Here is a 25,621-nt window from a genome sequence, read left to right as displayed (position 1 = left end):
GCAGCCGAAACGCGGCAGGGCGTGAAACCCCGCGGCTTTGAGGGCAGCCCCAAGCGCCCACGGCCCCGGGAGCACGTGCGGCCGTGATGCCCTGCTCCTCCTAGGAGGGACTTGGGTTGTGTTGCCAGGCTGGTTCCAGCCCCGCTGCACGGGACACATGGTCATCACGGGTCCCGCAAATGCGGGACGTTATCCGGGAAGCACCTGAAGAGCTCTGATAAAAAACCCATCCCTGAATTGATAGGAAAGCTGCGAGTAACCTGCAGTTATCTTTGGCTACTGGAGAATAGAGACATTATTATAAAATGATTTACTTGCTATAACGTGGCTGCTAAAATCCTGGCACCTTGTTATGCGACTAATTAAAAAGAGACGAATCTATAAAAGGAGCTGAAACACTTTGGCTGGAGCCACAAATGCTATTTCTTCCACTGCTTCTCAGATGGAGGATCACTTTTTGCGCCCTCCCCGTATCCCAAAGGGGCAGGAGGGAGGTGGGCGGCCGCACTCCGAGCAGCAGAGCGGCTGTCGCAGTCCCGGTGCCCGGCTGAGAACGGACGTGTCGCGGCTTCTTCTTATTAAGCCGCGTTAGATAAGAGCGTGGGCATTCCTGCCTGAGCCTATTTCTCCAAATCAAGAGCGTTTGGCAATAACTTGGTGATGACTGCTTGCTGCTTTGTCGTGTATTTTCGCTGTGCTAGTTCTTCCAGCCTGTGCTGCCCAAGGGAGGCGATGTCCTGGGCCAGGCTAGGTGCCAGCGCTGCGTTGTGCTTCCGCGGCTCCGAAGCGCTTTCTACACTTTGGACCCCGCGCACACCCCTCTCCTCCCCGGCCGCTCCCTCGCACGCCCGTTTCTCGCACGACCTGTCGCAGGAGTCAGCATTTCCCGGACGCGGGCAGCTTTGCGTTGCTCCCGGGCGGCGGGCTGGCACGCACAGTCGTGCGGCCGCTGGCAGGTTACGATCACTGCAGCGGCGTGGAGATGAAACGGGCCGTCTAGCTCCCCGTCACCCCCTGCCACCGCACGGCCGAGGAGGAGCAGTCATCCAGCGCCCAGGGCAGAGCGGCGGTCAGCCGTGGCCCGGGCCGGCTGGCAGGACTGCGGCTCTCGGGAGCGGAGCGCCGCATCGAGCGCTGGGGGGGACCAGGAGTAGCAGGAACTCCGGAGGAGGAAAGGTGCTCGCACTCGCTTTTGCATCTCAGTTTTTGTAATGAGGAACACAGAGAAAAATGAATGTTGTTTGTACTCACTCACTCTGTGTAAGTGGAAATTTTTCTCCTGCGCTAACCTGCAGCGCACAGCACAGAGAGGAGCGATGCTTTCATGGCTGCCTCTTACGGCTGTTCCGTAGAAGAGACTTTGCAGCCCACAGCTCATGCACCAGAGGGGACACGGAGGTTTGCCAAAGCTAGAAGTCATTTTTCAAACAAACTGCAATATCAGATAAGGCCATAAGTGTTGAAAAAATAATTAAAGGTATCCACCTACGTCCCAAGAACAAAATATTCTAGGCTAAAGCCAGATACTGCGACGTCAAGGGCCAGGCACTAAGCAGAAACTCCGGTTAGCATGCCAAAGACAGCAGCTCCTGTTACTACGGCTGCTGCGCGGGCTGTGAACTCTCTGCGTGTCACGGAGGTAAAGGTAAATAGCTGATCACCCCTCTGCAGACCTCGGGCGAGCGGGTGCTTGCTGCCGGGCGGGAGTGGGCGGGGGACGCGGCCAGGCTTCCCGCCGGAGTTCCTGCAGACACGCGCTTCCAAGCCCCTTGTTTACCTCGCTATCTTTAGTGAGCACTGGCGTTAGCTATTTTCTAAGTACCCTCCCTCCGTCGAACATGAAAAATGTCTGTCTGATCCTGTACAACTGTTTCCCGTCACCCAAATGAGGCCGGGTTTTGGCTCCTGCCTCCGCTGGGGCCGGACAGCTGCTCGGCTGCGCCGGCCCAAGGAGCTACCTCGGCTCGCACGAGGGATTCGGGCCGTGCGCGACTGCGTTCCTAGGCTCATATTTAGGGCCTTAATCCCTTGGGTTATATTCGGCGGGACAGCGAAGGAGCAGGGCTCGGGTGCGCCGGTGCCTGCGTGAGCCTGCACACGCGCCCTTGCCCAACTGCTGGGTTTTCCATAACGCTGAAACCTCCGCGACTGTGAAACGTCCTCCCTCGGCTGTCACCTGCGGACTCACCTCCGCATAGGACGCGACTGCTGCTGTACGGAGCCAAGCTGATTCACTCTGGCTTTTACGGGCCCTGGCATGAGTAATGTGATACTGATCTACAGATAAATTAATCCACCGGTATTTATAACCTGGACACAATTGCCTCTCCCACTAACTGCAAGTTTGGAGCTGGGACGCTTAGGCGGCAGCTTTCCTCTAGCTCTGGGCTGTCTGCTGCTTCCTCTGGAAGCTGTATGATTGACTAAATTTCTAAAGGAATATTTGATTTACCTTAAAGAAAACATCAATCTTGCCCTTGGTCATTCTTACTGATAGGCAGTAATATATCTTTTGAGCCAGGCCATAAAACACTTAAAGTCTGAGCCTAGTGAAGTAAATAAAAAGATAAAATTATTGTCTGTTCCCATCCTACATTATCTTGTAATTTACACATAAATAACAGTGAAATAATGAAAGTTTTCAGGCCTTTTTCTGTTGTGAAGGTCATTGGGTCTCCAAAGGGCAAGGGGGATTCATCACACACAATCGATTACAGGATTAGGTAATCCCCTAAAATGGGATGGAAAAGTGATTTTGTGCAACTTAAGTTGCTATATATAATTAAGTAGAAAACATTAAGTATCTTGTCATCATACTTGCAATTATATACCATGGACGTAGATTTGTTACTAATACATCTTTTCATTTGCCTCTGCCTGAAAAAGGCAGTATTTACTACTAGTGAGGAACAGGATGGGTACACGCTGCGGATGGTGAATCTGTACTGACGGGATAGCTGCACGACAAATGAAATTTTGGAAATTAAAATCGTAGACTGTGGTGGAGATCACCTATCAGTCTTGGAAGTATGCCATTAAATCTGATTAGAGTATTTTGTTTATATTACTTCGGATGTTTGAAGTGAATTCCCTCCCTACCAAGTGATAGGTGAGGTAATATACCCACCTGGAGGGCTAATGACTGTAGGGAAAGCAGGGGGACTCTTGCTCCCGGTGATTCCCGGAGACATCTGAAGTGCTGAGAGGCGTCAGCAGCACCGGCACCACGGCAGTGCCGTCAGCGGGGCTTCTCTCTTCCCAGCCCTGTGCCTGCTGCCCTCTGCGGCCTGGCCCTCTTTGGGGCTTTTCTGCAAGATTGTTCTTTTGCAAGGACCGGGAATTAGTCACGTATTGCAGCAATCCGTGCAGGAAGGTGCCATGGCCAGGCTCGCTGGCCTGAAGGCGCTGGCCTTGCACAGCTGAAGGTGGCGGGGAGCGCGTCGGCAGGAAAGACCAGTTTTGCAGCTAGGCTGTGCCCGGTTACCTTCCCTGCTTGACACCCTTTTCTTAGTTTTGACATAGAGACATCCAGATTTCACTGTAAGCACATTTCAAGCAGTAAAAGGCACAGTGCGAAGCATTGCAAACGCTGCGTCCGTGCCTTTCCCCTCTCTGCTGACGCGGGATTCCCTCCGCCGGCCACGAGGCCTGGCCGTGGGCCCATCTGCGCCAGACCCCACGCGGTCCCATCTGCGCCAGACCCCACGCGGTCCCGTCTGCGCCAGACCCCACGCGGTCCCGCTGGCTGACCCACACAGTGCTGCCAAAGCATAAAAACCTATTTGTGTTTCAGTTATTTTTATTAATTACTGGCACATGTCCTCCGCCTTCCTAGAGGACGGGGGGGAATTGAAGAGCAAGTGCACTGCCTTTCAGTCGGACTTTTGCCTAAGAAAGGACTGAGAGCAGATATTAGATTTATCACTCAGAAGTGCAATACAGCGATAGTGTTGTGTGTGCGTCTCAAGGCCAGGTGACAGCTGATGGTCCCGGCTGGGCATGGTTTTTACACCAGCTAGAAAGACGAACGCAAGAACGGAGGCGTGTGCAGATGTTGAGACCAGGCAGAGCCAGGCTAAGCTTGCCAAGGTGGGGTGCACGTCCCGTCCGTGTTAGTGGAAAATTATCACTCCGTCTTCCAGCTGACGGCATGCACCTGAGATTGCCGCACATCCCCAAAGAGGAGGCAGGCTCGACAGACACGAAACGGAGAGAACAATGATGTTAAATTGAGGTTTTGACAGTCAGAAATGCTCCTAAAAAACTACTTTAAAAACAATTCTCAACACAGTATCCATGAAGATCTTAAAAGACAGTGTTGAAACTGTTCTGAGTCTCCCTCTGTTTTACCAAACGCTAATCACGCGGAAGCACCTCCTATAATTTTCTGAAAACTGACAAGGGTGAGAAAGGGGGTTTCACATCACTGGGAAAAAAATGAGATTTTTTTTTTTTCCTTCGAGCTTTATGAAGAACTATGCTTGTGTGCTACCTGAATCAGATACTACTTACAGAGATAAAAATCACAGTGTCTTTTTTTAATACTTACCACTCTTTATACAGTACTTGACTTATGCCCAATTATTTGCCTGTATCAACAGAGCGCAGCCGTGCTACATTAGCAGTTTGCTATTTTTAGCCAATCGGTGTAAATCATGAGCCACCGTGCTCTGAAACGTCTCACTTCTGGCGCGTGTTGATACTGCTGCAGGCGCCGGACTCGGGGAGCAGCAAGCGCTGGCTGCACTGGTGCGCCTGGCCGGCCGGTGCCATCTCCACCACCGCTGCCAGGCCGCCCGCGTCGGGGCGACCGGAGGGACGTCATCGCACTGCGCTGCGGGCAGGGTGAGGACCCGCCCCGTGGGATTTAAACCGGGGGGGAGGCAGTGAGGGTGAGTACGTGGCCCCAAGCAGGGCCGTAGCCCCGGCGAGGGCTGGTGGAGGCGCGAGGCTGCGGGAAGATGGAAGGCGTCCCTCTGGCAAGCGCGAGGGAGCACCGCGGAGCGAGCGATGCTGCGCCGCGAACGCTAGCAGTGGACCGCCGAGACGAGCTGTTGGCTTCCACATGTGTGTCTTTAACCGTGTCCTGTGATGAGCTGAGAGATGCTATAGGTTGGGCTTCCTATTTTTTTTACGTTTCTGTTTTAAAAAGTCAAAGGAGAGAACTGCTCACCGATCAATAGAGATGAAAAGCCTATTTTTCTTGGAAATTGTTCCTCATTTATTCATGCGCTATACATGGCTGTGACTATCTGCCCTGCCCCATACGGCAGCTGCCTGGGTATCGACAAGGCACTAAGGCACATAAAACGGGAGCTGCATGAAAATAGTACTTCTAGGTTGTTAACAGAAACTGATATTGTCAGACAGGCTAATATTTACCTCTGCTTTGGGAACATTAGTTATTGAAGAGCACCTTAAATTGTCCCACTAATTTTATGCATTCATAATAAATAAAGTCTCTTCTCTTTTTTATCAAAATGAATTACAATCAAGATCAGTCATAACATCTGCACATTGCAACTTAGATCTAAATACAGTGAATATAAAAACGGCATATGTCTACTTCATCATAAATTGCATAGCTAATCCATAGTAAATTACATATCAATTACTCTGTACGGTCCCACCCTGCAGACAGATGGCTGGAAGCGCTGTTGGAGTGTGGTGCTTCTTGGAGGAAAGAAAAGGAAAATATTTGGTTAAAACATAAGGACTCTTACAATACAACATCATCACATCCTGGCGTTACCGCACTTTGACCGTGCCTCTAACCGACAGTCGCTGTTTTCATTGGAAGTGACACAGCCCAAATGAACCTGTCCTCCAAACGCCAGCTCCCGTGGCACTTGGCTGCCGTGGCCTCGCGGCGCTCGGGTGCTGCCACGGCAGAGCTGCCCGGCGGCGGGGGCACGAGACGGGGCGCCCACCCCGCGCCGCGGCCCCTCCGCAGCCGTGCCCACCACCGCCGGGCTGCCGGGCTGCCTTCGGCGAGCCGCTGCGCTCCTGGAGCCAGCTCGGCCTTGCTTATACGCCCAGTGGAGGCAGTCAAGTGGGATAAAATGTCCATTTGAAGCACCCATTAGTTTAATATTATCCACATTTTTCATAAAGCAAAACCCCCAATTTGTTGTCCTAACAGATGGTGATTCTTCTACGCGTGCATAAATTCTGAATAGGCTGCTCGCATCTTCACACCGGTTAACAAAAAGAGCGGTGCTGGAGTCTGCACAACGCTTTGAGGGTGGGAAGTCTGGCCGCAGAGCGGAAGCGCCCCTACTTTCCGCTCCCCTACGCTACGCCTGGGGAGAGGGCTGGTCCTGCAGGGCCGGCTCAGCGCGAGGGGCTCCTCCGGGCAGCGGGCGCCCGCTGGCGCTCAGGCCGTTTTCGCCTGCCGCTCTATTTCCGATTCTGCCGATGTGTTTCTTTTACAAATCAGTCACTGTAGAGGTAATTAACATTTAAAAGCCAGGTTTCTTTTAATTCCATTAATATATTTGTGACAAGAAATGTGCTGGCAGAATTCAAAGGTTAAGAGTTACAATGAAGAACAAGTTTTAGGATAAATGAAAGTTAAGGCCTAAAATAGCTTGACAATACCCCATTAATCTGCACACTATTGGCACAATAGTGGTCTGTTGTGTCAATGAGGATTTAAGGAGCTTTGCAGCACATGTTACTGATGGTTTATCATATCAATAGGCGCCTGCATATATTTGTGTTAAAACCTGTGGCTGTATAATTCCTTTACTGACTGCACACATATTGTAAATGCACATACTTTAAATGCTTCCATAAAGTGGTTTCTAGCCATGCAGCAAGTTTTGAAAGTGTAATAAACCACCATATTTAATATTTAAAGGTACATTTATGATTATGAGACTCGGCTACACCAAAATCCTCCAACACGTCGTACTTCAAGCTGAAACCCTGTGCCCTCCAGGGATGCACTCCAGCGCTCAGCGTTGTATCACCAGCCTAATTGAAGCAAAAGGAGATTTAACCTGCATTAATCTCTCATCCTGATACATGCAAGCCGCGAGTCGCACCGTGGTGGGGAGGCAGAGCGGGGACGCGCTGTCCTGCCTGCGCGCTGCGGGGCGGAGGGGAGCCACGGCGCGAGCGGACGGAGGCTGCCCCACGGCTGCCCGAGCCTCCCCGGCCCTGCCGCCACGGGGCACCGCTGCCCGGGACCCCTGCAGCCGGCCACGAGAAAGGATATGGAGAATGAAAGCACGGGCAGCCTTCGAGGCCTGTGCGTTTTCTGGCCGGCGCCACCACCAGGCATTGCAAAGCCAGGGAAGCAAGTCCCACAGCTGTGATGTCCTGGCGTGGGCAGCTTGCACCCAGGCGTGCCGCCCTGCTCGAAACCCGCGCGAAGCGGGGCTGCGCGGAGCAGACGTCCAAGCAAAGGGCTGCAGAGCTGCCTTGCGCGCTGACGCTTCCCTTTGATGCAGCCCCGCTTGCACTGTGGGCTTTCCTTTTGTCCGCAGGCTGCGATTTGATTCCTAATCAAGCCGGTAGTCTCCATCCCGGCATCTTCGCGCAGCCTGCACATTTCGATGCTTTTCAGCTCGGGGCTGCTCGCGCGAGGAGGAAATAAAGACTGTCCCTGCACCTGTAACCAGGCCAAAGCTGCCGGGGCGCAGCGTGGCCGTGCTGCATGTTGCTGCGAGGAAGCCCGTGAGGATTTTGCCTTTAGCCTCTCACCACTAGGAAACATCAGGGGGAGACAGCCAAGGCACTGAGTTGCCAAAAATGCCCTATTCCCATGGCTGAGAGATTTTGTTGGCACGGTCTCTAAAGAGAATTTACTAGGGGCCAAATCCTGGCGCCCTCGCCGCGATGAGTCGGCTCTCGAGAGGCAGCGCTCCCACGGCGAGCGGGGGGGGCGGGGGGGGGGGCGTGTGTAAAACCTGCAGGATCAGCCCCAAACACAGCCTGCGCGCACCAAGCGCTCCTCGTGGGAGGGAGGGAGGGGAGGGCCGAGGGGGGCGGGACGGCCCTGCCCAGCAACCTGCGCGCAGGGGCAGGCGCCGGGGGTCGCATCCTGCGAGCGGCAGGGCCGTCCCCGCAGCGACAAGCTGCACGTTGTTTTCCCTCCCAATTTTTCTGTTTTCCCACCGTGCAACAAAGCGCGGATGATACAGTTTGGCGAGTAATCCTCTTTCTTTTTTTTTTTTTCCCCTTCCAGGGGCATCCAAAATATTTCGTGCAGCTTTAAGCCTTAATTAATTCATATTTCATGTGAAAAAAATGAGTAAGTGACAGCTATTTCCTGGACTTCATTTCTGGGATTAAACCCTTTGTTTCTGCAATATCTGACAGGATTTGGGACAGGCACTTAAAAAGATGTCATTTCAAGGACATTCCCCACCACCGCCCGCGAAGTACTTGTCTGCAAAATTGAGTCTCATTAGCCTGCAAAATTACATTGCTCGCAATGACTTTTCTTTCAAAGTAGAAAATGAGAATTTCTGTATTAAGAAGGGGAGGCGGTGACGGCGAGGGGAAAAAAAAGAAAAAGCCTTTCTGATGGCTTCGCCCCAGCTGTTTATCTTGGTGGTTACGGGGCGGCGCCGGGATGGGAGCGGGGTTGTTTTGGGGGGGGGGGGGGGGGCAGGTTTCCCAAGGAGGGGGATGAAACTCCGGCCGAAGTTGGCCGGGGCGCCGCGGGGCCGCGGTGAGGGCCGGGGAGGGGACGCGGGGAAGTTGGCAGCGGCGCGGGCGCGCTGTTTGCGCGGCGGCGGGGGCGGCGGCGGGGGCGGAGCGAGGCCGGGCGCGGGGCGCCGCCGGGGCGCGGCGGGACAGCGCGGCGCGGCGCGGCGAGGGGGCGGGCGAAAATAAATACATGAAAGGGAGGGAAAGGGGGGGGGGGGGAAGGCAGCCGCCGGGAAGGGGGTGGGCTCTGGCGGGCGCGCCGCCCCCGCGCTGGCTCGGCACCGAGCGGAGCGGCAGGGGATGGGGCGCCCGGCGGGGGCAGCGGGCGGAGGAGGCGGCCCCGCCGGCGGGCGGCCGTGGGCAGCGGCGGCGGCAGCGGCAGGTACGCGGGGCGGCGCGGGGCGGGCGGGCAGCGGGGGCAGCCGCGGAGGCGCCGCTCGTCCCTCCCGGCGACGCGGCCCCGCCGCCCTCGGGGCGCTGGGGGTGAGTCGGGGCGGGCGGCCGCGGAGCGCGGAGGAGCGCGGAGGAGCGCGGCGGGGCAGCGGGGCAGCGGGAGCCGCGCTGCCGGGTCCCGGTCGGTTGCGGACGGGAAGGAGCCCGGGAGGCGGCAGGGACCGAGCCCCGAGCCGCCCCGCTCCGCGTCCCCGAGCCGCTGCGGACGCGGCGCCGTTCAGGTGCAAAGCGGAGAAACTTTTTGTGCTTGGGGGCCGGGTGGGGGGTGAGGGGGGGCGTTTCGGCTCTGCAGAAACCGATACGGCAGCTTTCAGGGAGCAATTAGAAAGGGTTTAAAGCCTTCTTCATTATTTATAAGCGCTGGATGGAAATGAAAGGTCACGCAGATATTTCTAGGTGGAGATTATGCCTGTGTTTTGAAGGGGATCTTTTTTAGACTATGGTCGTTGTGTTTTGTCTTGCAAGTTGGAATATGCTGTTAAGTGTGCTTTAGGCTGATATTTTGAAAATCCTGTTCCAGTGGGTGTCCCACTTGTTAGCACGAATGTGGTGCTCCGCTGATCAGTTAGCAGTTGTCCTCTCATCTTTGAGTTGCTTCATAATTCTGGTCAGATTATTCCTCTGCTGCTGGCATTAACCTGCAGTTTTAGCAAAATCCGACCCTCGGTGTGTAAAGTCATCTGTATTTACGTGTGCGTGTGGTTCGGAATACATTTACTTTTGAGCAGAGCAGCAGCTATGATGGTTCCTAATGCTCGCATATGTGGTAGTTGCTGTGCAGATGGTATTGTAGCTTATCCGTGTACACACACACGCGTACACACACACACTTCACACGTAGCGTGCGGGAATTGCAGCAAAGAACTTCCTCCAAAATACCAGGCAGTGCTCTGTAAATACATGGCGTTATTTTCACGGTCATTTTCTTCAGGAAAAACGTGGATCTTTATTAGGATACGTACGTGTTTGAAGCTGTTAGTGTTTTGAGGAGGTAGACATGTTCTTCATTAATGTTTATTAATTCACTTAAATATTATTTGAGGGGACAACTTGCTACTGTGTTAGAGGCTTTTAATGCTGGTGTATCTCTCTCTCTCTCTCACACACACACGCACAAATACTTTCACAGAGAATTTTCTGAGGTTCTTTCTTTTTTTCCAAGTTCAACAGGAAGCTCATTGTGAAGCTTTGTAATCACTTTTGTAGCTAAAGAGAATAGACTTTTTTTCTGCTTTATTCACGCTGTAAAATTCTATGCACCTCTAAAGTCTACTTAAGTTACTATTCAGTAAATTAAGCTGTACGTAATCATGTTTAATGTAGTAAGTGACAGGCATATTCTGTTATGTTGGCAGATATTGTATAAACATTTACTCTGGCTTATATAAATACAAATTGCCAGATGAGTGCTCTGATTTTTTTTTTCTTGTCTATATAATCATGAACTTTAACACTTTTTGTAGTAAGCAATATAAAGCTCAACTGTTTTAAAAACAGGAAGAGAAAGTTTGTATTGGGAATTTATTAGCATTCTGAATTATGTAGTTCAAATTTGTTTTCAAAAGGACAGCCAAAAAAGTGTAACCCAGAGGCTTTAAATGGGAGTCTTTAAAAGGCTTCTCACTTTCATCTGCACCTTTAATTACAGTGAACAACTACCTTCCTCCTTCCTATCCTGCAGTCTGTTGCTACCTCTTCTCATTTATGGGAGAGATGCAACAAAGATAGCATCCTCTCCCAAACGGGCGCCGTGCGATGCAGGGGAGTGTGCCAGGAATACAGCCACGGCCCCGTCAAAGCCCTGCACACTGGCTCGGTGGCTGCCTTTTTTTTTTGCTTTTCTTTCTTTTTTTTCCTCCTCCTTCCTGCAGTTACTCATGCCCTTTTAGCTGGACCATCTGAACGTTTCTACCTCTTTGGTTTGGCTGATCTGAGCTGACTGTTACCGCCGACACGTTAGCCCTTGGAGCTGCTGTAACTTTGATGTAGACTTACGAAGTGCACACATTTAGATAGCATGCCTAATTATATATGCAATTAATTCTGACTAAATGGATCTTAGATCTGATCGGTCCTGTCATAGGAGATACATGAAGGCAGAGAAAAGTAAGTAATAGAAGCTCACTTTAAAGTATTTGTAATAAGGTGACTGCTGATGGTCTTACAGTTAGTCACATGAAGATTGCAGCTCTCAATATTTTTTTTTTATTCTCCTTAAAATCTTATTGCACTTAACACAGGGTTCAACATCCATTGAAGTCCGGATAAGTCTGGTTAGCTGGACGGTACCCTGTTTAGCAGTGTTGAAAATGCTTTGGATATGCTTCCTTCTGAAAAAAATGTGAAATCTGAAGTCAAGTGAAGATGATATGTGAATGTGGTCAGTTTTTATCAAGTGTCTTATGAGTGACATGACAGACAGAGACTTACTCTCCTGGCAGAGACCATTTTAGTGCCAGTCTCCCCAAGCAGGACAAAGGAAGTACTTCTACAAGCAGCTTAAGTGTTCATGTAAGCTTGTGTTGAGCGTATTTGTGTTGCAGTCTGATAGTTTGCAAAGAATACACTATATGTTTGCTTTGCTTAATGAACAGCAGAGATGGTGGTTGATTACATATTTTTGTGTTAAACATACCTATAATTCCAGTTTAAAAAAAAAATCAGACATCTTTCCATTGGATAAAGTAATAATTTGCTTCACGGGTAATTAAGAAAAGATGGAAGGCATATTATTTGCATTGGGTAGTGTAAGTTATTTTCAGTCTTAGCAGCTCTCTATATAATTAAAACAGTTCAAATGTTGCTTTCATCAAAACTGCTGTTAGAGCAGATGATCTCTTTTTTATGCATCAGATAAGCTACTGCAGTAACAGTTAAAATGTATCTAAGCCATTTTATTAAGTTGTTGCTTGTTCTGTGCATAGCTGCCAGGCTCAAGTTGAGGAGAAGGTGGGCTCCGGTTTGCTCCGCGCCGCGTGGAGAAGGTGCCCGGCCCACGTGGCGCTGCCGGCTGCCGGGGCTGGGCAGAGCCGTGCGTGGAGGCCGTCCCGGCCCGCTCTCCCCTGTCGCCGCTCGGCTCGGCGGTGACTGCAGGACGGCTGATCCCAGAAGTCAATGTGGTTTATTCGAGCAGGAAGGCTGCTGAGTGGTCTCGCTTCCAGAGTCAGATGTTTGCGTAACCACAGAGATCGCGTCTGGAGCGCACGTATATGCCGTGCGAGTCGCGCTTAGCCCCCGACTTCCCTCTTCCTCGAGGCTTTTGTTCGCTAACCCAGATTAGCATTTTAACAACCCCAAAGTGAACTCCGGCCATTCTCCGCGCTTGGACAGTGTGTGTAGGCCATCCATCATCCTGTCCTTGGCCACAACAGGCTACTGGCTCCATAGCCGTGCGGAGCCACGCCGAAACCACCCGGCTGTGAACGGCACAGCTGGCTGCAGCCATTTCTTCTTCCGCGCCGCCGGCAGCATTGTCCGGCCGCGGTAACTACAGCTCCCCTCCGGAGCGCGGCGTCGCTGCGCTCGCCGGCGCGGGGCCCGCCACAGCCCGCCGGCACACCTGCAGCCCGGCCCTGCTCCGCCGTGGGAGCCCGCGAGCTGAGCCCGGCCGCCCGCGGGTCGCCGTGTGCCTTGGACGACGCGGGACTTGCTGCTTTAACGGAGCCGCAGGCGCTGCCAAAGGGCTCAGACAGGAACGGAGAAATCCGGCTGCGCGTTTCACACATTCTTGTAGAAGCCTTTTCAGTTCCCCAACGGAAACCACGTGGCTTCGCAGGATCTGTGCCCAGACTCTAATAGTTGCTGCAGATGCGCCCCTTGGTTTGCTTTGCAGATCCGGGAGTGTGATGGAGGAGAAGGTGCTGCAGGATTTATTGCCTTCTTAACCCTGCCGTGTTCGAAGAGCGGCAGGTGAAGGCACTCATGGCACCATCCTGGCTTCACTGGCTGAGATTTTTGCATAATTTAAGCAGATTGGCCCCGCGCGGCTCTGTGCAAGACACAGCTTTCTTCCCAGAAGAGGATTCTGGTTTCAAGAGCGAAGGAGGTCAAGAGGGGAGGGGTTGGGATCGAAGTGGAGGAGCAAAGAGGTGGTGATGGAAGAGGAGGAGCGAGGACCTCGAGCAAGCAAGTGACATTTGTTCTCTCCAGAATGGTTACAAACCTTGTAAATGAAATCGCTCCCCAGACAGCTTTGATTTATATTCTCGCGCAGCAGATTGGCCTTGGTCTGCCCGACCTTGGTAACATTACAGAGGTCGGATTTGCACACAGATACTCTCCTTGCGGGAAGGTTTGTTGTTGCTGTTGTTTTTGTTAACCATTGCGCCGAAGAGCCCCATCGCAGGCCGGGTTGCTAATTTGATATGCGCTGTATAAATACGGGGTAGAAAAGGTGGTTCCTGCTCCCCGCGGTCGATGGTTTAGGGGAGGCGGCAGCAGCGGGGCGCTGGCAGGCAGGCCAGGGCCGTCCAAGCAGTGCGTGCCGGGGAACGGGACACGTGTGTCCGTAGGCTTCGGAGCCACGCGGGCGCTTTGAAGAGGCTTCGGGATGGGAATAACGAGCTAATTGGCAGCCGCGTGCTGGGGGCTCTTCAAGCGCGGCGGCCGGCGCAGAGGCGCTCGTTCGGGAAGGGGACGAGCGAGAAGCCGCAACGGGCCTCGCGGGCCGCCTGCCTGCCCACCGGCCGGGGGAGCACTGCGTGGAGGGATGGGAGGCGATCAGCTGGCCGCTCCTCTCGGCTGTTACAGGAATAATAGGCTTTTCCTAACGCGGGCGACATGGTTCAGCTCTGTCACGCCAAATGGCGGTGACAGCTGGGCCGCCGCTCTCCGGAGCAGTTGTGATGCGCTGGCTCGCGCCGCCGCCGTGCGGGGGGACTTTCCTCGGAGCGCGTCACGGCGTAAGGCTAAAGGTGTTTCCCTCGGGCACCCGTGTCCTGGGGCAGGCCGGGCCTCGTCCCCCTGCCCTGGCGCGCGCAGGGCCGTGCTGGGCCGCTGCCCCCTTCCCCGCGCGTTTCCCGGTGCCGTCAGCCGACGCCAGCGGCAGCAGCTCTGCAGACAGCACGGGCAGGAAGTGTTGCTGCTATTCCCGTCTGTGTGTATCATGACAGACACTTCAGGGTCAAAAGAAAACTCTCACGCTTGTATTTCAAGCCCTTGTTTATATATCCCTGCACTCCGGTGCGTGCACGTGTACACACGCACATGGATGCAGGCAGCCAGCCCGTGGTGCGTGCAGGCGCTCTTCTGGCCTGCCAGGCTATGGCTCCATCGTGTCTGTTTAACTCACAAGAGTCTTAGGGTGAATAGTTAAGACTGCAGTCTTAAAATTTTACATGGTGTTTGAACGTAGTCCACGTTCCGTCCCGCCGAACGTTCGGTCCCACGCTAGTGAGGAGGCGGTGATGCTGCCCGCTGCTGTGATGGTAGTTAAAATTAAGAAAGGGCCGTAACTGCTGTGCGGGTCCCCAAAGCCAGCAGCACCCAGGGACACGGCCGGGTGCTGCACGTCGGGGCCCTGCCCGGGCCCGAGGAGGGTGGGTGTTTGCAGAAGCGGCACCGAGCGGGCGCGAGGCAGGAGCGGTCGGTCCCTCCGCGTTGCGCGCGGCCGGCGGGGAGCCGCCGTGGGCACCTGGTGCAAATATGGCCATTTTGTGCATCGCCACCTGGGGAAGAGTGCCGAGGTGAGGGGGTAGGGAGCAGCGGAAAAGCGGTGGCATGAAAGCTGTCAACAGTGTCCCCAGGTGTCTCATGAACGGAGTAATAAGGGAAAAAAGCCCTTTTGCAGAGTTGAATGGCTTCCTTCAATTTGCAAAGTTCTGCTCTCCGTGACAGTTTCTTAAACCCGGCACATGTTTATCAAAGATGAACACTGAAAAGCCAGTAATTTGTTTTTGCTCAGTGGATCATATTTCCTTCATAAAGTAAGTGCTGTGTGGATATTTTTAGCAATGTGTAATTTTTTTTTCTTCTTAATGATAACCTTGGACAAAGATAATCAAATCCCCTGCTCAGGGAATTAATCTGATTCCCTGCAAGGGTATGGCTAAAACTGGTTTGGTTCTGTGTACCACTGGGCAGGTTTCGCTATGGAGCTGGATTATGGCTTTTCCTTCCCCGAAAGCATCAGGTTTTCATCCTCGCCAAAGACATAACAAACATGACTGAAGAGTGGCCTTACGTGGCAAACTGTGCCAGCACAAACATGCGTGTATTTGGTGCAGCTGTAGAGATAAATAAAGCTGTAGAGATAAGATGCACATATACGATTACTGGCCCAGTATTACTAGCGATAACATGGGGATTTAGGGGAGCCTTGCGATTGTATCGGGGGCCGTGCAAGGCAGGTGTGGAGGAGCGGCTGGGACAGGCTGTAGTGTAGCGCTCTAAAGCCCTAAGTCTCATTCCCTGATTTGCCACAGATTTCTTAAGACCTTGATTCAAGCGCTTGTGGTCCATATGTTACTGATTTAAATGTTTTTTTTTCTTTATTATTATTATTTCTAAAGCTCTGATCCACAGTTTCGCTGTGGCACTAGCCAGAATGTCAAAGCAGTGCGATACTAACTCTTCCCTGCCTTGCAAAGCCTGTCCTGCGGCGACGCGGCTCGCGTAAAGGCGGCGGGGCGGGCGAGCTGGTGCGCCCTGGTGCCAGTCGTCCATCCAAAGCACCGGTGCCTGCAAGGTGCTGAATGCACGGGCTCGGCAGGCTGCGGTCGGCCCGTGAAATGATTGACCCCAGCCCACGGCCTCCTTCCTGCGCTGTGGAGGTTCCCCGAGGCGGTGGGATGCCTGGCAGCACGGGTCGTGCCTCAGCGTGGTCCTGTGCCAGGATACCTGTGGTTGTGCATCGCTCCGATCGTGCCTCCAACCCCAGACCAGCTTCTGAAGCACCGGGGAGCAACAACATGGATATAATTTACCTTTCTCCATTTACGTCTGTTTAATAACTTTTGCTGAACGTGGGCCAAGGAAGCGCCAATATGCTACACGGAGCCCAACGATATCTCCAGTGTAAAAAATGTCTCGCTGCTACCCCTCGGCTTTCCTGATAGTCCACATGCTCCCAGGAGAGCCGGCCTCAGCACCGCCCAGGATGCGCCTCAGCAGCTCTCCTGGTGCTGGAGGCACGGGGGGGTTCCCGGGGGGTCACAGCCAAAGTGCCAACGTGCCCCTCGCCCCGCAGACATGATGACCTGTATGATACATTTACAAACGCAGACTCACAGACTACCAAAGCAGCAAATGTAATAATGTGATCCAACTGCTCAGTGCAAGGCTAGAAAGAAATGTTTTTCTGCCATTATGTGAAAATTTAGCGTGACTGGAACAGAGTCTGCATTTGATTAGGCAATTTAAGAAATGTAAGAGACTTTATACTGTAGGGCAGTGCTGCAAAACAATTGCTCGGAACATGTTCTAAAATTGGTTTGCTTTCACCCGGTCTCCATGTGTTTCTGCACGACATCTCAAATGAAAATATGAGCAGTCACATGGCAAATGACTGCATTTGGATATTATAGCAAATAAAAGCAACAGTTTATACAATTTTGCCAAACTTTGAGTAGCCTTTGAGAGGAAAAGAATATATATCTAAAACTCTCCCTCTGTTTACTTTCCAGCATGGGAAAAACATTTCATAACACATCCTTTCACTGGAGTAGTTAATCTTTAACGCTTAACAAGATAATAGCAAACGTTAACTTTGAGCTCGGCTTCCTCCCTCTTCCATGCCTGCATTTGCACGTATAATTGATTGTGCCAGGAAAGTGGCAGAGCACATGCTTTGCATATACAAACAGGGAGCTGGGTGGCCAGCTACCAGATTTGTCCATGCAGAAAAACCACACATAGTTTGAAAACATGTTGTTCGCCAGCCTCCCTAGGCAGTCCTCCTGCGGGCAGGACTGGATGGGCGCGCGGCTCCGCGGACGGCAGGCGGGTAACACCCGCGCGGTGCTTGGGACGCCGCGATGGTTTGTTGCCAGTTGAGAGCCTTCTCTCTCTCTCTCTGCCCTCACGTTTTCCATTTACTTTCTCGCCGAAGCGAGAGCGATGCCGCTGGGCAGCCCCTCTGCCAGGCGGCAGCAGCGCCCGAGCCCCGGCGCGGATCAGCACCGCTGGCGGCGCAGCAGGGGCGGGCGCCGAGGGAGGGCTGCTTCCCGGGCGAGAGGGAGGGCGACGCCGTCTGCGCCGCCGCCTGTTAGACAGCAGATGTGCCTCCTCCGCCGTGCGAATTCCCTTAGGCTCCAGCCGTCCCGCTTGTTGGGGAATATTCTCCACCCTGAACCTCGCTCCCGTTCCCGGACGGCCCGTTCCCGTCCTCCCGCAGGTGCACGCCGACCCCACCGTCCCCGGCAAGGTCCCCGGCATAAGGGGTAAGGATAAGGTTGCTTTCTCGCCGCCGTGGGGCGACCGGGAGCCCCGGGGTGCTGCCGGCAGTTCGGCCGGGCTCGGCGTGTTGTGCCCGAGCCCTGCGCTATGTCCCCACCTGCAAACGCTGGTTTATACCTGTCCCAGGGCCGCCTTATCAGATGACGCCTAGTCATGCTGAAACAAGTGGCAGTTTTGCTATGTAAATGAGGTACTGTAGGCCTGCGGGAGGAAGAGTTATTTATTGCACTTATGGTGCTCGTCTGCGTTTGTAAACAGCTCTCTGACAGGGAGGAGAGGCTAACCCTAGGCCTCGGCTTAGGGTTTTGTTTGGGGGTCTAGGGGGCAGCTTGGCTGCTTCTAAACCTACATCCAAGCCTACATGCAGTCACGTAAGTAGTTAGATCTTCATCACCACAGTTCAGGCGTTCTCGCTTTAGTTTACAGGCTGCAAGGGCTTGACGAGAGCAGTGGAAAGAGGTGGCCACGCGTGGGCCGGGGGCGCGGGAGGTGCCCGCGGTCCCCGGGCAGCGCGGCGATGCTCTCTGCACCCGACGATGCTCTCTGCGCGCAGCCGCGGCAGCGAGCGGCGGAGCCGTGCTGAGGATGCAGCACGAAACCCAAACGCGTCCTGCGCGCCCGGCCGTCGGCATGCTCGCAAATAAACTGAGTGTTTCCCAAGGCAGTCGCAGCTGGGCACAAGTGGTTCGAATTAGTAAGCTGCAGGCTTGCTGAGGGGGTTAATCCAGCGGGCCGCCTGAGCTAAGGGAGCCCGCGCCGCAGCACCTGGCGCAGCCCTGGCGCGCTCTCGAGGGGCGTGCGTCCTGCTGGAGCCTCGCGCGGCACAGCAGAGCTGGCCGTAGGGGCGGGCTGGAACCAACGGCTGTTTTCAGCTGGAGGACTTCTGCATAATGTTGGTAAAAGGAAGGTAGTTAACGTTCAGTCTCCAAAATTAGTTTAAAATATATATAATTGAAGCAGTCATTTCTGGTTTGCTCAGCATTTTATTCCCTTTCTTGCTGAAACTACCTTGTGTTCACATACATTTTTGCTCACAAGAGAAATTAGCCCTCAAAGTGCATCTAATCAACCACTAAACATTTGCATCATTAAAAGTCACCCCATCCATTTGCAGGCATTTTGTCAGCTTGTTCCAGCGCAAGGTTTGGGGGGGGGGGGGGGGTGCGCTTGCTGTAACGGTAAGAGCCTGCAAACAACTGAAGTGTAGCTAGCAATACCATAAGCCAATTAAGATGAAAGCTGTGATACTCAGTAGTGGGTTTTCATCACTTTAATATTAGACTATCTCTTTTACTTAGGAATAGATCAAGAGGCGTTAATGCAGAATCCTTAAAGGAAGTCAAGCATTATCTTAAAATAACAGACCTGTTATTTGCACTTTCATGCTCAATTAATATCATGACCTCCAAATACGCTTAATTTTTTCTTCAGAGCTGCAGATTTTAAAATTGTCATTATAAAAAGTATGGATAGCTACACACTGCAAGTTAAAATTTGAATGCACCTTTATAGGCCAGAAACAGTTGTTTCTTACCCATTCATTTATACACAATCATGCTATAACTTTTAAAATGGACTACAGGAATTGTTTAAGTATGCATCTTTTATTAAAACCACAAATATTTTCCTGTGTTATTTGATAATTAGCTGAAACAATCTGTCACCAAACTCCACAATGTGGATATACCACATCACAGACAATCTGAGATTTAAATGTACAGTAAACCCCTGTGTCAGGCATTGCCTCAGGAACTTAGCTGAAGTCAGGCCTCATTAAAAGAAACACATTTGCATTTGCACCACAATGCTGTTTGGAAAAAAATCTTTAGTGCATTGATGCTGGGTGTTATTCACTTGTTCTGGGAGTACTCACCAGGCGATAAAGGAATCGTCTCAGTAGAAAACCTGTGTGTAGACATGACCTCAAATGGGCATCTGATCCTCTGATGCTCATATAATAGACACTGATACACATTTGTAAGGTAAATGCTGTGTTTTATGTGGAATGGTAGTTGGCATGTAAGCAAATATTCATTATTATCTATTTCACAGCATGAGACTTAAAAGGCCCAAGACAACAAAAAGTAGAGGTAGGATGAGGATTTGCTTACTCCCTCTCTAGAGTTCAAGCCACCAGGCCCTGGGCTGTGCTGGTCTTATATTTTGGTTTGGATCACACAGAAATGCTGCATTTTTGTGTTTCATCTGCCAACACGTGCCTTGGCCTGGGCGCTGCATTGGGTGGCGTGGCTCTAGCGTTGTTTTGCTCCACGGGCAGCAGGGATAGAGGTGCTAGTCTGACTGAATAGCACGCTGCAGCCACCGTCACCCAATGTATGAATTTCTACAGCGGGTCCAGGCGCCACAGAAGAAGGTTCCTACACAGTTGTGTATTTTGTTCTCAGTATCTTAGCTTCTGAAAAGATCGGCCTGCTGGACAACCCCAAATTCAGTAACCACCTGCCTGTCCGTACTGCTGGCTGGCGCGTGGTGCTGCGTACTGCCCTGCTCGCCGGTGCCGCCAGCGAGGCCTCGGCCCCCGAAGGCAGAGTCGGGGCCAAAACCGCCACTCACTTTGCAAAGACCAGAGTTTGAACCAGACCCTTTTAATTGGTGTTTCTCACACTGCGGTCTGTGGACCGTAAAAGCGCTGTAAGACATCAAAAGATAATCCCTGAGGCTGTTAAAAATATATATATATATGTATATATACTTTTTATACATACATATATATATATTAGTCTATTCACACCTAGTCCTCTGCGTGCAGAGGTGGGGGAAAGGCCTAACCACAGGTGCGCCCCATTCGGCGCCTAGCGTCAGCTGTGCGTGGTCGCGAGTGAAGCCCTCGGCGACTCGCTGTGGCCAGGCCACCAGCTGCGTGGTTGGGGCGGTCTCCTGGAGCAGCAGCGCCTGGTTTAGCCCAGGGTGGGTGCCGCGAGGCTCCTCGAAGCGGCGCGGGCGGGCGCTGGGCGCTGAGCGGGGGCGGCCACCAGCACCGCTTGGGGCTCTTCTGGGCAGAGGAGCCGCCGTCCCGGCAGTGGGGCTGGAGAAACGTGTTGCACAGCCGAGAACTAGCAGCAGCTACTTTTGGGGGTTTTTTGTTTTTTTAAAAAAAAGCTTTGTCTTATTATAAATGTGAAGTTTCACACTCAAATTGCAGCAAGTACCTTCTGAGCAACACACTAGTAGTCAGTGCCCTCCGGGACCCCTTTGCCCGCAGCGAGGAGTGGAGGAGCGCAGGGACTGCCTGATCTGCCGAAGTCCGGGCCCCTGGGATGGTGGCAACCACATCACGTAAACTGGCTAAACTCAGCATACTGCTGCTCAGCTCTGCCTGGCCCCTCACCGTGAGGGCCAGGGCTTGTCTGCATCCCGCTGGAAATTTTTACAGGTAGTCTAGTAGGGGAAAAAACAAAAAATACACGGTGACCTCTAGCATCATGGTTAAAACATACTTCCAAGCCCAAAGGAGATCCTGGAGCTCTCCTAACAGCCTGGCTTTCTCTCATGTCCGGTGGAGATGGAAAACGATGCGGTCTCATTTAAGCCTTTTTTGTGTTATATGTCTGTCTTTCAGCTTTTATTAGGATCACAACCCTTTTTGCCTTTGCCTGTCCAAAGTTGCCACAAGAGAACGAACTTTCAGGAGCTATTTTTCATTCTAACCTGCCTTGAACTTGTGTCTGGATTTGCCATGCCCCACTCCAGTCTGCGCCGAGCACTTTTGAGAAGCATTTATTGTGTTAAGGCGATTTTTAATAAGTTTTTTTTCTGAGCGAATAAAAGCTATTGCATCAGTCTGGGTTGAAGCTATTTTATGTATTGCTTCTCTACGGCTGGCTGGATGCCCTTTCACTTCCCTTCCTCTTTTACATGGCAGAGCACGCAGAGATGATTGATGGCATGTCACCAATAAGTTGTCAAAGTCTGGAGTAGATTAATGGGTAAGAAACACTGGCCTATTCCCCTTCACATGGGATTGTTTGCAGGAGGGCTCATATTTTACCAGGAATGATATCCTGCCTCCCTGGACCTCCCCCCAGTCAGGAACTGAAGGATGGGCTTCGTACCCGAGCGCCAAAGGTGCTGGCCACAGCCAGGTCATGCTTTGGGACAGCTGCTGCCTTTCACTTGACCAGCCCGGCACTCGCCCGGGGGCCTTTTTTTCCATGCAGGCTGCTGTCTTTACAGGTGCGGATTTGTGCCGACGGTTAACATTTACACCGCTTTTTGTTTGGCCTTGCAGACACACGTTTCAGAGCAGATGCCAGGCTCTCTAGGCCGTCCCTAGCTTTCCCCCCGGGGACGCTGGCCCGCTTGCCTGGGCTGCAGGGCGAGCGGTGCTGGCCACCCGCCGCGGCTCAGCGCCTCCAGGGAGGCTGTTTCGGTGGCTGGTCCGGCAGGGCTGCTGCGCCGGGCGGGAACGCCTGCCTTCCTCTGTGCCTCAGTTCCCCGGCTGCTGACCAGGGATAGCAGCATGGTAACTACCAAAATTTACACTTAACCGTAAATTATGGGTGCAGAGATGCCAGGAATGCAATTCATTAGAGAAATTGATTATCAAAGACAGGTCTGAATCCTGGCTGGGGGAAAAAAAACAATCAGACCCAGAGTGGGAGTGTTTCCTACATTTCCTTGAGGGCAGACATTGCCAGCATTTCATAATCAGCTGTTCTGGTCCAAACAGATACTTCGGCGCTGTTATTTGTATAGGCCCCAGCAGTGGCCTCCATTAATAGGGCTGAAAGAGGCAAGAGTTGTGTCTTTTGCGCCAGCGTATCTGTGTGCAGCAGAAGCGTGCACCTGGCTGTCAACAGCCCCGCTCCGAGGGCTAGGCTGAGTCTGGTTTTCTGATTAGCCTTGGAACAGCTATTCTTCAAGTGGAGCCGCTTTTTAGCAGTGCTGATGTCAAGTCTGTGGCTAACCAGCTAAAGGGTAGTTAGGGGCAGGTAAATTCCTCTTAGAGCAAGGGCCTTTTTTTGTCTAGTTAGAAATCAGAGCTATTGGTCATTGACTTACACTAGTTTAACATGCAAAATACTAATGAAATCTGTACATTTTATCTCGCGGGGCATCGTTTGCTGATCCAGTCCAGCCATCTCCTCCGCTGGCCTCGTGACAAAGCCCCGCGCGCCCGTCCCCAGCTGCAGCGCTCCCGCCATGGGCGCCGCGCGTGGGCATCCCTTCGCCGGGGAGAGCGGCTTCACGCCCCGCTCTGGCGCAGCCCTTGCAGCCGCCCCTGCGCGCTGACCCACCTCACAGCCCACGCGCCGCCCCCTTTCTTTGCCGCCTCTCACCTGGACAGCCGTGGGTTGGCTATTTGGAGCCTCTGTGTCTATTTAAAAAAAAGAAAGGGGAAAAAAAAAAAAGACTGTGTAACCATTAATGATTTGTTTATGTGTCCGGGAGCCACTGTGCTGCAGGACTTTGCTCTGATGGTGCTTTCACAAGAAAGAACTAATTTGACTAACTTTATTAATGCCAGTTTGTTTTAAGTTTGCTCATTAGTAATTTCATGCAAGATGCTTCGGCTGAAGAGGCCATGTCAGGACAAGGAAGAGCAGAGGGAAAGTGCCAGGAATCATTAGTGTTTATTAACCACTGCACTCATCAATCTCGGCTAAGAGCACAGCCCATCCGTTCTGGACTGGTGGCCTGAGATACAGAAATATCATCAAGAGCAGAAAAATGCTTCTTTTCAGGTCAGGCCATAATGGACAGGCTTTCAGAACCCCCCCTTCCCCCCGCCAAGCACCCCAGCACCCAACATTATCTCCATTTAAGCTGGGCTCATCACTTCTAGCACAGCGCACAGCAGCCTTGCGAGAAGAAGGAGCCTTGCCCCAGCCAGCCAGAGTATCAATTAACAAATACAGTCTTTTCAGCCCAAGTAAACATTACTAAAAGGTTAAGTGTTGTTATGAAGGGTTTTTTTTGTTGTTGTTTTAATTGCTTTTCAAATTATTAAATGATTAATACTTATGTACTTCACTGGATCAGGCCTGGCACACTGTGCTGGCAATGTGTACCTCTCACAGCAGTTCACAAAATAGCGGAATTGAAAGTTTTTGTTGTTGGTTTTTTTTTCCCCCCCTCCTGTTAGCCAAAGAGTTTAGTAAGTGATTTCAGCAACTACAAGGCATTGGGTTGGTGACTCAAAGCTTTCTGACCCGTGAGTCAGGGCTGAATGAATGCCCCCAAATCGCAGGAGAGGGGACAGTGCTACATCTGCCAGGTTTCTAATGGGAATTATAACCCCTTCCCAGACCACTTGTGGTCATTAAAGATTGCATTTCACGTTGAGATGCGTTTTCTTGCATTCTACCCAAATTGCAACTTGAGTAGTTGCATTCTGCTCACTAAAATATCCCTGTGGTTTAGTTGGAGAAGTTGTTTTCCTTCCCCTCTTAAAAGCTTTGTTGTGCAGTGTTGCGGTCCTATCATAATATGATGTGCTGTATAATCTATAGAGCACTAAAAAAAAAGAAAGAAAAAAAAAGAAAGAAAAAGAAACACCCTAGAAGGTGCTGCTCAGTTACTTGCTGTCTAGCCTGCTGCAGAAATTTAGGAGGAAAGTAAAATCTTGGGAACGCAGTTGGGCGCCGTCCCCGTCCTTCCCCCCCCCCCAGCCTCTTTGCCACCCTTGCGATGTATGTGACAAGCCCTGTCACATTGCAGCGGCAGCACTTTTACACTTGCTTTGCACGTGTAAATCACTGCACAAGGCAAAGCGCCACGTGTCGGGTCTTAGACATAAGGTCTTTGGCAATGAGCATGTTAGGCTTAGTATTATGATGCCACAGCCTAGAAACACGCAATAAATTTAAAACATAGCATGGATGTTCAGACAGATTGTGTGTGTCATGACTTTCTGTGGATAAGATTTAGGTATTTTATGAGGGAAAGGTTTTATTGGCTGACATTCAGTGATAGAGGGGATGGAAAGAGATTGCAGTTTAATTAAAATTCTAATCCCAAGTTTGACAATTTTTCTTGCCAGGTCAGCAGCCTGCATGTGCTGTTTGCGATTCTCGCGAATTAAATGGGCTGACAGTCATCAGCTTCCTCCGAAATGCCTGCAACTCCAGCTAAAAATTAGCAAACATCAATATGGTTTGCAGCAGCTTTGAGCAGGGATGTGTCGCGCAGCAGTTTTCCACCAGCGTACATACAGAGAGAGGCCTCTTCATAAGCACCGATTTATTCCACTGCTGCTGATGATCAAACACAAGTTGGATCGGGGGGACAGGACTTCTTCTCTAGTAAGAAGTCACGTTTATTGTCCTGTGCTGCTGAAATCTCACCAGCACGTTCCTGTTTTCCAGGTAGTTAAATAGTGTTGCACAGAGGTAGCGCTCGCCTTCCCCAGCCATGAGGCTTCCTCTGCTCTGTGCCTGGGTGATGCTAATGAGCCTGTGCCGGAGCCGAGCCGTCAGCTTCCCCGAAGACGAGGACCCCATTAACGTCGTTGACTACCACTGTAAGTAATCTGCAAATGGCGCTAACCACCGGGGGAAAAGTTCTAATGCATTTTTTTTTCCTTGGGAAGCTAAAAAAAAAAAATGTTTCCTTTCAAATTGAAATGTGTTTACTGGCTTTGTATCTTTAATAGAGCACTTAATCATTTTCTTAAAAAAGCAATCAGAAATACAGCAATAACTTCAGGAAAAAAGAACATTTGCTGACATTAGCCATCTTTTTTTTTTCATTTATATTCAAGACATTACTCAAGGAATTTAGTTTAAACCCTTCTACACCTAGTATATACAGCTAATCAATGCCATATATTGATTCTTTAGCTCTATAATCCTGAGTGATGGTGTAGCCCATTTTTACTTGCAGATTCAAGGCAATATCCAGTATTTAGAGGACGCCCTTCAGGCAATGAATCTCAGCACAGACTGGACTTCCAACTGATGCTGAAAATTCGAGACACACTTTATATCGCTGGCAGGTAATTTTCCTTTAGTCAGTCATTAGATTAAAATTCTTTTCTCTCCTCCTGGTTTTGCATTAATGTGTAAAATTCATTTAGAAAAATCTGCAGAATATGATAAAAATTAGAGCTGGGAGGAGGACTTCCCAGAGAAATATGTCATATCTATGGCCA

The 25,621-nt window shown here is 51.6% G+C and overlaps 1 protein-coding gene and 1 long non-coding RNA gene across 20 annotated transcripts in view; one reads left to right on the top strand and one right to left on the bottom strand.

Moving 5' to 3' along the window:
• SEMA6D (semaphorin 6D) overlaps positions 1 to 25,621 on the top strand; it is a 606,315-nt gene that overhangs the window by 566,498 nt on the left and 14,196 nt on the right. For 18 of the 19 annotated variants that reach the window (XM_064517345.1, XM_064517347.1, XM_064517340.1 and 15 more), the window contains 2 exons: positions 24,837 to 24,991; positions 25,354 to 25,465. In XM_064517345.1, the coding sequence (XP_064373415.1) occupies positions 24,883 to 24,991; positions 25,354 to 25,465 (221 nt within the window). In that variant the 5' untranslated portion in view covers positions 24,837 to 24,882. Of the gene's footprint in view, positions 1 to 8,900; positions 9,044 to 24,836; positions 24,992 to 25,353; positions 25,466 to 25,621 lie in introns of those variants that run through there. The other variant, XM_064517343.1, reaches the window with a different exon arrangement.
• LOC135329387 (uncharacterized) lies at positions 6,455 to 7,858 on the bottom strand. Its single transcript, XR_010390847.1, has 2 exons — positions 7,619 to 7,858; positions 6,455 to 6,978 (listed from the first exon to the last, which is right to left on the bottom strand). It is a non-coding gene; the product is annotated as an uncharacterized LOC135329387 (long non-coding RNA).

The sequence above is a fragment of the Dromaius novaehollandiae genome, chromosome 10, assembly GCF_036370855.1.
Source record: "Dromaius novaehollandiae isolate bDroNov1 chromosome 10, bDroNov1.hap1, whole genome shotgun sequence".
Classification (NCBI taxonomy): Eukaryota; Metazoa; Chordata; class Aves; order Casuariiformes; family Dromaiidae; genus Dromaius; species Dromaius novaehollandiae.
Note: the sequence above shows the minus strand (reverse complement) of the source record. Positions and strands in the feature narration are given on the sequence as shown.